This window comes from Dermacentor variabilis, chromosome 8 (genome assembly GCF_050947875.1).
Source record: "Dermacentor variabilis isolate Ectoservices chromosome 8, ASM5094787v1, whole genome shotgun sequence".
NCBI lineage: Eukaryota > Metazoa > Arthropoda > Arachnida > Ixodida > Ixodidae > Dermacentor > Dermacentor variabilis.
In genome coordinates, this window is record NC_134575.1 from 62,044,293 (window position 1) to 62,059,515 (window position 15,223).

At 49.6% G+C, this 15,223-nt stretch overlaps 1 protein-coding gene across 1 annotated transcript; it reads left to right on the forward strand.

The window, feature by feature from the left end:
* The first annotated feature begins 696 nt into the window (after positions 1-696).
* LOC142590268 (facilitated trehalose transporter Tret1-like) lies at positions 697-14,723 on the forward strand. Its single transcript, XM_075702225.1, has 6 exons — positions 697-814; positions 2,657-3,042; positions 8,224-8,447; positions 10,477-10,751; positions 12,683-12,955; positions 13,542-14,723. The coding sequence occupies exons 2-6, from the start codon at positions 2,772-2,774 to the stop codon at positions 13,888-13,890; spliced, it is 1,392 nt and encodes a 463-aa protein (XP_075558340.1). The 5' UTR covers positions 697-814; positions 2,657-2,771; the 3' UTR covers positions 13,891-14,723.
* The last annotated feature ends 500 nt before the right edge of the window (positions 14,724-15,223 follow it).

The following is a 15,223-nucleotide window of genomic DNA, read 5'->3' on the forward strand; positions in this document are numbered from 1 at the left end:
ATTTGGTAGAGTCGACGCTAAGCTAGCAATTTAGAGTCACCGCCGACGCACGGTCTCGTGAAAAATGAAATGCCCCGCCTGATACCCGCATTGTAACACACTTATTGCGAAATACGAATAGATGTCGTGGAAGTGTCAACGCGGCATGTCTCCTGCGACGAGTTTCCTTATTTCTGTTCCCGCAAAAAAGAAAGAGAAAGAAAACCTTTCTTAAATTTCTTAAAAAAGCTGTAAATTAATGAAATAGAGCTTTGTCCATCCGAAGAGCACGACCCATATATCTACATAAATAAACATGTTACGCGAAAAATGTACATCTCGCAGAGAAGAAGGTGAACACCGCAGAGCGCTACGACCAACTGGCTTTTATTGCTGCTTGATGAAGACGAATATATACACAGAATTACAACAAGAAAAAAAATCAACTAAGCACACACACAAAAAAAAAACCATATAGGGCGCCTTCCTTCACATCCTATTGCGCATGATCATCATTTACTTGTTGCGTAACACAACCGAGGTATCACCGATGCGCAGGTGCATCAGTAATACCTCTGTTATCTTATACGGAGTGTGCCTGAAATGTCCCAAGAATGATCAATGCGGTAAAAATTTAAAGAAGCACCCCGCCTCCTTACCGTTCCCATGTAGTGCGTGAACGCAATGCTGGCGAGCAAGAAGAAGAAGAAGCCGTTCAGGCGAGCCACGTGGGCACGATTCACGTGCCCAAGAAGGCGAAGAAGCTGTAGCGGTGAATCACCCGTGTTTCCTGTCGTTCCGCTGCCACCCTGGCTTCAGACAGAAAATGCCGAGCGTAAGTGCCGCCTCTCTATTTCTCGCTCGTGAGCTTAGGCTTCACAAAATCCGTGGTTCCGACGAGACTATATCGCTTACAACGTTTTTCGAGGCGCCAAACCGTCGCCTTCTATAGTTATTAGCAAGCGCGGCGCGTAGCATCAGAGGGCTGTTCCTGTGTGTGTGAGCGGTCAGTCGGCTAGTCATACTATGCCGAGCTAATGAAGGCAAGTATGCGGCAAAACAACAGCAAATGTTGTCAGCCACTATTTAACGTTGTCGTATTGCCCGTCCGAGACCAGGCGTGCTCGTTCACAGCACTTGTAACTTACGAATGCAGTTCCTGCTCAATAAGCTCACCACGTCACTTGGGTTAGGACTGTTTGCAAGCATCTCGTGTCGCGGTATTAAGCGTTCCGCGCATCACGCTTAAACCGAAGCTTTTCTTGCGCACCCTTCGTGACTTCGGCTGCCGGCTTCCCAGTCCCGCCGCACGCTACACACACAGAAAATAACACAAGAAAAGACGTGTGCGATGGTGTCGTTGAATCTCGGTGGTCTACCAGCGCAACAGCCTGATGCTCTCCGTTCGCCTACAGTTAGGTCACAAGCCCCGGCATAGCTACTTCGGGCCAACGCCAACTGTAGCTCGGAGACAATTGGCGCATATGTGTCGCGTCGCGTGCGGACGTAGGCCCCCATTACGTCAAAGGCGCAGGAACATAACCACACTCGCTGGCATCGTACTTCTCTGCACACACATCTCCATCCCTACTCTGCCCTCGACGAAAACCGAACATCGCCTTCGCCCTTGCGACAGCGCTACGTGGACGCTTCGCAGCGTGCATTTGCGCAAAGTGCTGTTTGCGTTTCGGCGTAACTTGTGACCACGGTGTCATGCATAAAACAAATTTAGGACGACATCATAGTCGTGACCTCCACTGTGCATAAAGTAAAGGTTGCATGGAATTCCACTTTTTTTTTTATAGAACGAGCGCAAAGACATTTCCACGGATCGCGTTTTGCTTCATGACATCGAAGTAACCTCTTCCCGAAAGTTTCGATTCGCATAGATTCCAATATGTCCTTTGGATTCTGACATTTTTGTTAGTTATATTGTTGTTGGTATTGTATTTCTCGCCTCCTGTCACATCTGTTGGGCCGTGTAATCCTAATCAAGACCGTCTAGTGCCCTTTTGACCACGGACCTCAGCATCCCGGCTGTTCGAATCGAGTTTGAATCAGAAAATGTAGGACTTCACGCGATAGCGTTAACGGCCCTGTGTCTCGGAAAATCCGGTGTCGGCGCCGACGTCTCCGGTCGAAAAAAATCACTTCAAACCACGCCTCCCAATCCACGCAGGCCCTGCGCGTGGGGCAGAGGCGCTAGTGAACTAACTGAATATCTCAAAGTAAAATGAGTCACTAAAATTCGTAAATTACGACTTACGCACAACCTACACACACGATAGCGTCAGATAGTAATTTCAATATACGAGAAAACATAATTCTCTTACGCGTAAACTCAAACGCAAGCCCTCTATAACGCGATCGCGTTTTTCAACTGCCGTTTGAGGCCTGCATGTCTTATAGTACAGGAACGGCGCGACCCGCTCGGTTCCTTGCAATACCATGAAAAAAAAAACACAAAGCTCGCCTTCGCGCATAGCGTTCGCCGTAAGCGTTTCCACGAAAACATTACGGTTAGCTAAGCTACAGTTGCCGCGAAGCGTGAGACGCAGTGAGGGATCTTTGAATGCTACCGCGTTCGCCTCTTAAAGGCGAAGCTTAAGCGTCCTTCAAAATTTTACATATATGGTCGGCGTGACGTCCATTTTCTCGCCGAAATGACTCTTCGCAGCACGCCGAGCGACCCTTCGCTGGTTGCTTCCGCGCACGAGCAGCAGCAGCAGCAGCTGCAGCTGCAGCAACAGCAGCAGCAGCAGCCAGGGGCGGGTTCGCCCAGCAACGCAGCCATGGAGGCGCTGCGTCGCTACCGTCCCGCGGTCAAGGGGGCCACGCCCACGAAGGCCGCGGACGACCCAAGCGCCGGGGGCCTCCACGAGCGCGCCATGATGGTCGCCCTGCTGGTCAACATGTCGGCGGGCATGGCACTGGGCTACGCCTCCGTGTCCATGCCCCGCATCGAGCTCGAGCCCTGGTACAGCATGCAGCGCAGTGCGACCCCCAAAGAGTGGATCGCCAACGTCGTGCTGCTCGGGGCTGTCGCTGGAGCGCTGCTGTCTGGTGAGCCGGCTGTAGACGGCAGAAGAACCTGAACATAAAAAAACCCGCATAAACGAATTTGCCATCTACACTGTAATTTGTAAATATCTTTATGGTGTTTATTTGTCGCACTTGTAAGACCTTTAACGTTAGGGCCTTACAAAAAATTTAGAGAGACCGACAACGAAGTTATAACTACGCGTGCTATGACAACAGACGTAGTTGAGCACTATGCAATCATGACAGCCTTGGGTGCACTTAAATATCCGACAAGACAATTTCATAGAGAGAGATATAAACTCTCCTGTCGGATATTTCTGTGCGCCCAAGGCTGTCAGAAAGGTTACATAGGTTTGAACTACGTCTTTTGTCATCACGCGTCCAGATAGAGCTGCGTTGTCGGTCTCTACAAATTTTTGTAAGGGCCTAACGGTAAGGGTGTTAGCAGTGCGACAAGAAAACACCCTTAAATGTGTAAACATTTTTACAGTGATATTGAACTCACGAAACTTCCTGACCGATAGTGGCGTCGAATACCTCGCTCACGATGAACTGGACATTCCATATATCGAGCTCGGGGAATCTGGGCGTCGCCCGGTGCATTTGCGCGCACTTTCTTCGATGGATTTGGTTTACCATTGCTGATGATAGTTATCTAAAGAAAGGAAAGACGTTTGATTATACCCTTGCTGTGGCGACTTCGAGGAAAAGGGATTGAAACAGGTCTGCAACATCTTGAGCATCAGCAACGCCATCCTCAGTGATGGTCATAACACTTCGAAAAATGTGGAAAAAAAATTCCGAGGACACCTAAGCAATTATGAGTTGAAATGCAAAATCATCGATGTCTTATCGAATTCCGCTGAGCAGTCTTTAGAGTAACTAAATCCTCGCGGGCATGCGACCGCGTTGAGACGCTCGGCGCCGTTTCGAATTCCCTTTGCCGAGGTACAGTTAGAAAAAAATTGGAGGACGCTTAAGCTTCGCCTTCAAGAGTGGAACGCGACAGCGTTCCCGTCGACCCGCCAAGGGGTATTGGGCTACGGCGCAGCGACTACGCGCCCCGCATCGGACGCGGTGAGCGTCGAGCAACGCAGCGTTCGGCGCGACAACGAAATGTGCGCCTCAGCAAGCGACGCACGCCTGAGCCTTAGAAACAGCTCGTTTATAAGGTAACACCGCGTTCACTAGAGGCGCTTTTGTACCGCTTTGAAGCATCGAACTCGTGGCTCAGTGAAATAAAGAAAAAAAAACTCGTGGCTCAGTGGTAACGTCTCCGTCTCACACTCCGGAGACCCTGGTTCGATTCCCACCCAGCCCATCTTGGAAGTTGCTTTTTATTTATGAAGTGCCTGCCGTGATTTATCGCTCACGGCCAACGCCGCGGACGCCGACGCCGACACCGACACCGACGCCGACGACACCGGCTTTTCTGCGACACGAGCTCCTTAACGCTATCGCGTTAAAAGACGAAAGCTTGCGCAGACAAGGAACACGGTGATAACGCAGGCGTCCGTGAATGAGAGCGAGGGCGATGTGGCGTTGCGGCGATGCCCTCTCCCCTCCCGCAATATAGCGCCAGCAGATGTTCCCTTTGGCCCCGCTCTGCTTCGTCGAGGCGAAGAAGTTGTTAACAAAGTTGACAGATTAGCTGACCTGAGGCTGCTTGCACGAACATTTATTAACAAAAATAACGAATTTAAGAACGCGTTCTTGCGCGCACTAGGCGTTGTCTATGGAACATTTAAGAACGCGTTCTTAAATTCGTTGTTGTTATCGTTATTAAAGAAATGTTCGTGCAAGCCGCGCCTGCCTTGCAAACGGCGTGCTAGAAGGTATGAGGCGCGCGTGGTCCTTGGGATGCACAAGTGTATGAACAGAGCTTGGCTGCGGGCGTCTGGCGTCGGGCTTCGGGCTTCGGCAAGCTAGGCACGCGTCTCTCATTGTTCCAAATACCATCTTCTTGGCCTCTATGCTGCACGCCATCAGCATGTTTTAGTAAGGTACTCAGTGTGCCTTAATGCCGCATGCGCCGCGCAGGTTAACATTAAAATGACTGCTGATTACATCTGCTGCTACTTAGGGGCATAGCATCCGTTAATCAGCCTAAAAGTAAAATTTTTATTGGGATAACACTTACAAGGAAATTCCAGCCGCGACCGCAAGCTCAGAACGTGCCCCTTTGACTCCCGCTTCAGTAGGAGAGAACGAAGGACTGGTGTTCTGGGTAACGTTTCACGTATACCACGCACGCATAGAACGTTCCTTTGACATGCTATGCTGGAGTAGTAGCACTTTTCAAAAATAAAAGCACCTTGTGCAGGGAGCAGCACTCATAATGTACGCATATCTCGTGGTAGAACGATAAGTGCGACAAGAATACATGCATTAACGGCGTTTCTCGCCTCATCGCATGGCGAGGCTGAAGACTATAGCTGCTGCTCGCGCTCCGACAGGTTCATACGTTACAGCGCCCACGCGTCTCATGGCAGTCACCAATAGAACCAGTGAGTAACCACTCCAGCAACGTTTCCCAGCCCATCTACCGTGAAGGTATTGGTCGGCTTGGACAGTCATTTACCCGTGGTTTCAGCTAAATGCTTTGGTGAAGCTAGTAACTTAAGGTATAATAGCTGTTGCGCTTAGTTTGCCAAACCTAGAGCGCTATAACGTAAAACTATTCCAAACTTTTCTATTCCAATTCTGCAATCAGCGCTCCGCGATTGGTCAAAAACTTTTTTGGAGCACCCCCGCTTCACCGGTCTGTCACGCGACGTCACGAAAATCGCGATAGTTCCCCATCTGATATGAAGTGTACACACTGATTATGCATGATTTGACCGAACAAAGTAATTTCTCGCCTTTTCGCCATTAGCCCTCGGCTGTTGGTCAAAAGTTTTCGGGCTGCACCCACTTCACCTGCCTCTCGCGCGACGTCACAAAACCGAAAAAACTCACTGCGTCAAAGTGACGTGTACGCGTTAAAGGTGCATTATTATGCCGAACAAAACTGAATTTTCTTCCGAATAGCCGAAGGCTGCCCCGCTCCTAAAGAAATAAAAGATGGCTGCCTCCAATCGCTCAGGCTCTGACTACTCGCACGTGCCGGAAAGCATGGGTTTATTTGCGTGTAATAAATGTTTTTGCGTGGCCGTGTAACGTTCTCGAGCGCTCTCGGCACGTTTACAACCTCGTTCTGCCAACTTTCCTTTGCTGAGGATGTGCTTTAGCGTCATTCTTAAGCTTCAATTGCATGCCGCCGCGAATGTCGACGAGCCACCGCCAGCTAAGTAAGGGAAAGCGGACCAATCGCAGACGTCGACACCCCCCTTTTCATCCGGTTATCGATTTCAGTGCACTGGGTCGGCCCCATCGAACCCCTCTCCACTTGGGCGTGCTCTTCGCCTCTTGCGAGCCAATTAGATAAGACAAGCGGCTCAACGTAGGCAATGTTATTCGTTTTTCGAGCAAACAAAAGTGACCTCTTGTGAACGAGGAGAGCGTTTGATTGGTCCGTTCAGACAACCCTGCGGGTGACCGCCCGATGCTTGCGTTGGAGGTTACGCAAATTTGATGTCAGGAGATTGGAATAAAAACACATTGGAATAGTTTTGCGTCATAGGGCCCCTAGCCTGCTAAGCTAGCTTCACTCGAGAGGGTCCGGGTGTTAAACGCTGCAAGGGTCAGTTTCCATTGGCTGCCTGTCCGCGCCCAGAGATTCTTAGCACCCTCGGCTGCGTTACGGGTCTGATCGCCGCCTTGGTCAGGTGCTCCGCAGCTGCTGGGGACTGAGGGCCATTGAGTAATTGAGAGAGTGATTTGGGGAGGGAGTAGCCTAATACTGCACCAGGGAGTCCATTCCCTGTTGTGGCGAGGGAGTATCTTGTTGAAGCTTAGTGGGCCATCGGCATTTCTTGGCAATGGCAGGTGTCACTCGAAGCCTGCAGATGTGCACTAGAGGAGTTGAATTTCAAACTGACCATCGTAAAAAAAGAACACCTTATAGACGAATTCGAACTTCCGACTATGGCAACCGAGTATTCAATATAGCTCAGTCAGATAATCCCAAAGGCGGTGAGGTTACCTTATTGTCAACAAGTACAGCCTAAAAACTTTGATTTATCCGCAATAGTTTTGTTTTCCCGATCGTCATCGTTAACTCAATATATAACGATTTCCAAACGGTTCTGGTCTCGTAGCAAAGTCACGAAGCCGCTTGAAGCCAGAAGGGCGACGTTTTGGGAAATTAATTTATTGGGCATTATTGCGTGCTCGCGTAGCTACCATACTTGGAGCTTCAGTAGGCACAAAAGCTCCAGGGTTCCCTTTAGTACATTTTCTAGGAAACCTTACATCGAAAACTAAACAGGTCAGTCTAACGACCAGCGTATACTTGTTAAGCAAGAAATAATACAAAACCAAAGGGTAGGTAGCGACGCCGCTTTAAGACTAACCTAGAAGCCGCTCGTGACGTCATAGTTTTGACAGCGTTTGCTGGGGACCCCTTTATTCTCTATCACTAAGCATACCATTGCATTCGAAAGGAAAGACAAGGATTCAACACGGTGACCTTTGCGAACTTTTCCTGCGCAGCATTAGCGAAAACGCGGTAAAATATTTGGAAACACTTCTAGTCACAATCGGATCGTCAAACCGCACCTGAAATCGAGCCCAGAACCATACCTGAAGCGGAATTTTGGCTTAAACTGAACCCGAACCCTGTTTATTCTGACGACGTGCCTGAACCCGTAGATCTGACATAATTCCGAAAACTCTGGTAGCACTGGGAGCAATTAAGCGTTTAGCTCGGGCAGGCTTTATCTGGCGCTAATTTTCGAAGTAATCTGCATCGTTTCAAACCAAAATAGAGCGCAGTACAAAGCAGTCGAACATACCATTACAATTTGCTGTTCTATCAAGTTCCAGGGTTTGATTAATTGCTTTAACGCACGAGGGAATGATTATGATAATGATTTTACTGGTTTCTCTTTGACACCGGTGGCAACAGTCACGTAGACTGCTTGGGCTAATCGAGTTTTACTTTTTGAACTGCACTCTAGCATTTCTGCCGGGAAAATTTGCTCCTGAATGCTTCTTCTTGTTTATGCGGCAGCCCCGGCCCTCAAGAAAGCGAGACTTCAATTATCCGGTGTGTAATCGTACACATTCTCTTCAGCGGTGTCTTGCTTCACACACACCCAGGGCTTCTGCTCCACCTGCTGGGCCCCAGAAGAACGTTGCTGCTGTCTGCCTTCGGCCTAATCAACGCCTGGATATGCGTCGTCGTGTCCAACAGCGTCACCATGCTGTTCATCGGCCGCGTAACGTGCGGCATCTGGCTCGGCGTCTCCACCAACTCCGTGAGCCTCTACGTCTGCGACGTGGCTCCTCCCACAAAGAGGACCTTCTTTGGTTCACTCACCGAGGTGAGACACGCATTTTACACCAACACCCTAAAATTAGGGCGTAAGTTCGGTGTCGCTGTGCTTCCAGTTGTCCATTAATTTTGCCTCATTCTGCGATTTGGTCTACTTTCGAACGGCTTTCTAGGGACAATGACGGCAAAGCTACAGGGGTGAAGCTTCTCCACATGTCTTACGGCGCCAATCAGCCCGGCAGACTTCGACAACGCTTTCTGCTATACTGAATCAGCCTATCCTGATGCTGGTGACGGTTTCGCATTTGCCTAAAGGCGGAAGAGAAGGGCAGAGAATAAGGGAACTTTAGTACTTGGAGCTTATTGCGATACAAGAGCTGCAGTAAATAAGATGTTTTTTTCTATTTCTTGCCCAGCCACATCTCCAGCTTAAGCTACCGCGAATAAAAGTGTCGGAATATTTACTGGTTGGCTCTTTCTTGTGCGTGCGTCGGTTCCGTAGCTTCCCATTCAGTGCCTAAAAAGAAAACGTGTTCGTGTGTATGACCCCGTGGCTAGCAGATAGACACCATCCCGGAAATGTATTGATCTCGGGTTTGATCCCTGAACCAGGACGCAGTGTTTCCGTTGTCTATTGCATCGTGCTAATGTGCTGTGTATGATGATTTCTCGCTTTCACTCTAAATATACGGGTGCGCGAATACAAAAATTCCTAATACGAATATAACAGGGTATTTTCTATGTCATTCATATGCTAGAAGTGTTCGAATATTTGTTTCACTTCAAATGCAAGGGGTAGAACAAGGTTTTATGGAGTCACGCAGGAGAAACAATAATGGTAAGTTGTGACCGTGGGAATGATTCTCACGCACGGGATCCACGGTTGTTGCGCACGTACACCAGCTTTTGAGCGAACGCATGCGAAAGGTGAATTCTGGTGAATAATTTCTATTTGAAATTATTTTCAGTGAGTTATGGGCAATCGACGAAATCGTCTTGACTTATGCTTATGTGGCGTGGAAGAATTTCGAAGTCAATATCTGGCACAGCGCGGTTGAATTTTAATACTGCGCGCGAATTACAAGACATTCTATCATTTCATCAATAAAATAAGCTGATTGAGTCAATAAACGACTTTTATTTAACGGTAGAACAAGGTGGGGCTAAAGTTTTGAAAAATTCCGTAGAGGAACTCGCCCAGCTTGCTAAGTGATGTCGGGCAAGGGAACCCCGCATGAGGCTTGACATTCCTTCTTCAACTGCCCAGTTCCTGCGGTAGCCAAACGTTGTCCTAAGGAACTCAGTGTTGTCGACACCGAAGACGTACATTGTGGGATTGATGAGAAGGCCGTGATCATGTAGTGGAGATACCAGCAGGCGTAAATGGTTCACATGCTGCTTGGGGGAATAGCTTGCCACCAGCAGGTCGTCAAGGTAGGCAAAGCTCAAGTGGAGTCTATGATTGACCTCATTGCTAGATCTCTGACGACTGAGCAGCGTTTTTTAACCCGCAAGGCATGCGGACGTTCTCGAAAATGTCAAACTGCATCATAATAGTCGTCATAGGGTTGTCTTCCGCTCGACAGATATCTAGTGGCAGGCCTTGACTAAGCTTATTTTGCTAAATAACGTTGTTCCATGTGGGAGCGAAATAATGAATATGAAGGAGCAGATTACGATCGGCGAAAATGCGTGCACTGATTTCTCGGTATGGTTGCCGCATTGGCACCAGTCTCCAGGGTCACGCTATGGTACCACGTGGGGAGCTTATCTCCTACTCCTCCGGGCCTACGATTTAATTAATTTATACGGAAGGTCATTCCTTACAAATAGGCTCGAGTAGACAGGCTCGCTGTTAGACGTGCAGCATATTTTACGGGCCTCACCGCCTACACTACGGAGAGACGGTCGCTTGAGGGCCTGCATCCTCCCGGGGGGGGGGGGGGGGGAACGCTCGGCACCCCCACAAAACGCATCTAATTGTTTTTTAATTTCATTTCTGTTTTGAGACAAACAAGCTCGCGTATAACTCGCACATGGCCGGATTGAGTCATCTCTCCCGTTTGCACCGCCTACAGGTGGCCGTGAGCTTGGGCATGCTAGCGGCCTACGTGCTGGGTGGTCTTGCGTGGCAGTTGTCGGCGATCCTGTTCACGCTGGCGCCGGTGCCAGTGTTCGTGTTGCACAACTACCTCATCGAGAGCCCGCGCTGGTTTGTGACCAAAGGCCGCTACCGTGACTCAAACACGGCCATGGTGCGGCTTTACGGTGACGACGTGCCCACCGACTTCAGGTTCAGCCGGACGGGAGACGATTCGAACGTCTCTACAGTCGGCCGGCAGAAGCTGGCAAGGTAGGTAGCGACGAAACGCCGCGCTTGACTCTGATGCGACTACAAAGAGCGCAGCAGAGCTGATAAAGTGCTATAAGGCACAAAGGTTAAACTTTCGGCTTGTCGGTGCTGCATTACCAAAGTGAACCGGTGAAACAGGCACGGAAAATACAAGAATGGACCCTCAAGGCTCGAAACTAATAACTGAAACGGTCTTTTCCCTTGCAGGTATAAATATGCTTCGCATCAGAAAAAAATATTATGGACAACAAAGAGAAAAGAAAAGCATATTAGGGTAGAGGTTCGGGCTAGTTGGTCGTGCTTCATAACATAGTACGTTCATTCATACATGTGTAAAGCAATAATAAGAGCGCCTAAGAGCTGCGATCTTATGTGCCCGTTCCTGCGGCAAGTGTCGTTGTCGTACCTCGTGACCGAGCAGACGAGCACGGCGAAGGATGAGAGCGAACGCGGAGCGCAGGGGGAAATGAAAGACTGCGATAGTGAAGAGAGCGCGAGGAGGAAAACGGAGGAAGAGGGTGTAGCGGAACCATAAGGCGGAAAGCGGAGGAGTAGGGTATGGCGAAAGCGTGAGAAGAAAAGCATTGTGCCGCGCAAGATGGACTTTGCTGCGACGATGGCTACGAGGTGGCGCCAGAGCAGGGCGCGTCGTCTGTTCCACAAAGTGCTGCGTGAGCGGAGGCCTGTCTGCGGCTGCTGCTTTGAATTACGCCCACGCGTCACCTACGCGCTGCCTATAGCGATGTCCCGATTAGCGAGGCCGTCGCGCCACACTTCGCTCCGTTTGAAACGTGCCGCACGAGACAGATTATCCGCACCCGCCAATATACCACGAAAGGAAAACACGTATAGAGCTGCGCTAAGATTTGGCCTTAGGGAGTATCGTAATCATCGGTGAACGTTTTGGTGTCACCTTGGAGAAGAAGACGACGCACCTTGCTCTGATTGCGAGAGAGCTAGGGCTATTCGCTGACAGTGTGGTGCTCTTCTACAATTATCGTCGTCGTAATTAAAGGTTACTTTTAGGAAAACGTTTTATTTGCCTACCCTCCCATGATTATGATAGCTGTTGTCGGAGGATATATTTGTGGATATGTATATATGAAGTTTCCATGCACGGCCAAATGATACTACTAGCACGCCGTCTTATATAAACCCTATATACTGACCAACAAAGTAGAGCGAGTAAGCGCGCCTCTCTGCTGTGTAATAAGAAATTCTACAGAAAACCTCAACGCCTAAGTGGGCTAATGAGTGTAGCTCTAAAGCACGCTAAACTCATGATGTGAATACCGCTGTATATTCAATGAATTCTTTGATTTACGTTATAATCCTTGATTAGGCTATTCAGTGCTTGTCACCGAGTGTGTGCCCATCCTTGGCCAATCCTCCAGAAGCGGCATGTGTCACTGTGACAGACGTACATGATTATTACATGTAGCTCCATATCTGCAGCACTTCTCTGTGCATAAACCTACCACGACCATTCTTCTCCGTTCATCGTTACGCATCGCCTTCGGCTTCGTGACATTGCTTGGTGTACGTCTCACATTGTGCCTCCGCCTGATTTGCTCCTTTCCTATCGGCATAGCTTTACATCCGTATAGAGGAGCAGCATAAAAATTGCATTAAATTGCATTATAGTGGATAGACGTAAATAATTCACGAGGTTTCGTGCTGCATTGAATAAATTAATTGCATTTCATGAATGAATTCATTGCACGCCGTTTGGCTGACTTCGCTTCGCACGTACCTCGACACGTCTGCATAGTCTTTTTTTCTGCATAGTTCCTTTTTTTGCCATAGTGTCGACAAAACGGTCATCCCTTGCTCCTTTAGGTCGACCCTTACCCCCTAGCTGCAGCGCAGCGCATGTGCAAATAAAGTCAGCCGTACCACTACTATCCGCGTGTGTGCTTGACCCTCCACAGGATGCTGTCGGTGTGCCTGCTGCTGAACCTGCTGCAGAGTCTGTCGTGCGCGCAGCTCGTGCTGCTGCGCGCCGTGCAGGTGGTGGGTCCCCTGGTGGACGTGATCACACCGCAGGAGTCGGCCTGCCTGCTGCTCGCCATGCACGTCACCTGCGCGACCCTGTTCGCCGCCCTGACCCGCTTCGTCGGCCGCCGCCAGCTGCTCATTGTCTCAGCCGTGCTGGTCGCCGGCGTCCTGTCCACCATGCGTCCGTTCGATCACGTCGTCTTCAGGTGAGCTCGCTCATCGCAGGTACCCGTCAAGCCTGAAACGCCCACTTCTGAATTACTCTGTGGTTGAGAGACGTCCACTACTGGAGCGTTACCTTGTGCGTCAAATTGCCAGAATTCAACCAAGGGGATGCTCTCGCTTCTATGATCATTTTCTCACTCGTTAAAAAAAAGAAATATAAGAGAATGCACCCCTTAAAAGGCGAACGACAAAATGTACCAATTCTCGCGTATCTCGTGGGCAGCCGTCGTCATCGTATGGCTGCAATACGCAGCGGAACCTGAATGAGCTGACGGCGGGAACTTGAATAACAAGGAGAAATAGGGCGTGGTGAGAATCGGTCGAGCTGATTCTCTGGCTCACTCACCTGACTTTTCTTTGAAAGGAATGTGCCCCGGCTTTCTCTAATAGCAAGGAGAAATAAGGAGAGGCGAGAATCGGACGAGCTTGTTCTCTGACTTAAATCACCTACATTTTCCTTGAAAGGAATGTGCCCCGGTTTCATGGACCTGCTGCTGACTGTAAGTTGATCTAACGCTTTACTACTTCAGTGCGCGTTCCTTAAGGCGCACTCGATTTCCCGCGCAGCCAATGGACGCCCGACCAGGCCAGCGCGACCAGCTGGGACGCCCTGAACTCCGTCTGCCTGCTGGTGCTGGCCTACTCGGTGGGCCTGTGCCACGTGCCTCCGCTGGTGATCAGCGAGCTGGTGCCCCTGAAGGGGTGGCGCTACCTGAGCGCCTCGTTCGTCTGGTTCTGGCGCTGGCTGGTCGCCTTTGCGATGGTCCACTTCGACGAGGAGCTGCTGAGGGCCGGCGACTTCAAGAGCCTGTCGCCGGCGTTCGGCCTGGCGGTGCTTCTGGTGGCCGCGGCCGCTGTTGCCTTCGTGCCGGAGACCGAAGGCCGCACGCTGGCCGACATTCACCGCGACGAGTGATGGCGCGACCATGTGCGGCGCTCCTTCGCCGTTGACAGTGTGCTCCAGCCTGTCGAAATATTTGTCGCGCTTCGTGGCTGCTCGGCAGACTCTATGAACTGCGCCACGCGGATAAAAAACCGTTGGATTGTGTTTTTTTTTTATTTGGCGTAATTTTGCATTTATGGACTATGCGCTGCGTTGAAACTATGCCCTCTGTATTTTTTTCGTCCGCATGTCAGAACATTGTAGTGCTGCGTTATGTTTCTACGTGCAAGCTTATACTTTAAGAAATGGCCACTGTAGCGTATGCCTGCTGCATTCGTCCTTTTATCGCAAGAATCTGATGTGCCCCTCTATATTAGCGGGTGAGGCTGAAAAACAAGCATATTCTTAGTGCACCGGGGTTATAGTTCAAACTTGTTATTGAAAAAGAATTTTGCAAGTGACCGTGTTTACGATGCGGGTTGCAACGAGATTTCGGGGAACTCACTGCGACGTTGCGGTGTTTACTTCAGGGTAAATGGGGACTCAATTAAAGGAAGGAGAGACCAAAGCGAGTGTAAAAGCGAAACTGACGTGACCGTTTTATGGACGGGACTCTTCATGACACTGAGTGGACATAAAAATACAGCCTCCTGCGCGCCGGCTTACTTTCTCTGTTAACCCTACATTTGTGGACGCATACAGAATTTCTCGTCATGCTATTTCGGTATAAGGAACACTTTTCCGAAGAATGTTTTGACGCACGGTTGGGGTGCCCACGCTCTTTTTTTTTCTTGCTCAATGTCTGTCGCGTTTAAGTGCTCGGGCTTACAACCACCTTCCAATATTGGCTTCTGAAAATATCTCTGCTGAAAAAATCGTAGAAGCTAGACTTTTCTTCTGCGCTGTCCCCTCACCTCTCAACAGCGCAAGAAATTGTGTACGCCTTCACCACCCTTCAAGATATTGAAGATGAACCTTCATGAAGGTCCGTACCCACGAGGGGGGCCAAGAATCGGGCGGCAGTAGGTAGCCAAAGAAAATTCGTTTGAAAATGAGAAAGGCAAAGTAAAAGAAAAGGCCGAAGAAGATATTGGGTTAACTAGACTAATATGCCGGCGAGCACTCGCCCTAACTGAAGGGTGAATGTTAAAAGATAAGACCGGCTCGGATGCACCTCGAACCTTGGTCTTCGTTTTTCGTTGGCAAAAGTAATCGAATAGCGCACGGCCTAGTAACTAGAGCGGGTAATAAACGAACCGGAGAACCTGCAATGTTTCCGCAGAAACTGCGTGGTTGTAAACAAGGGATCTACGGCGTTGTACTGAAAAAAAAAAAGGCCGGAAGGACGGGTAAAGCTTTAAAATGT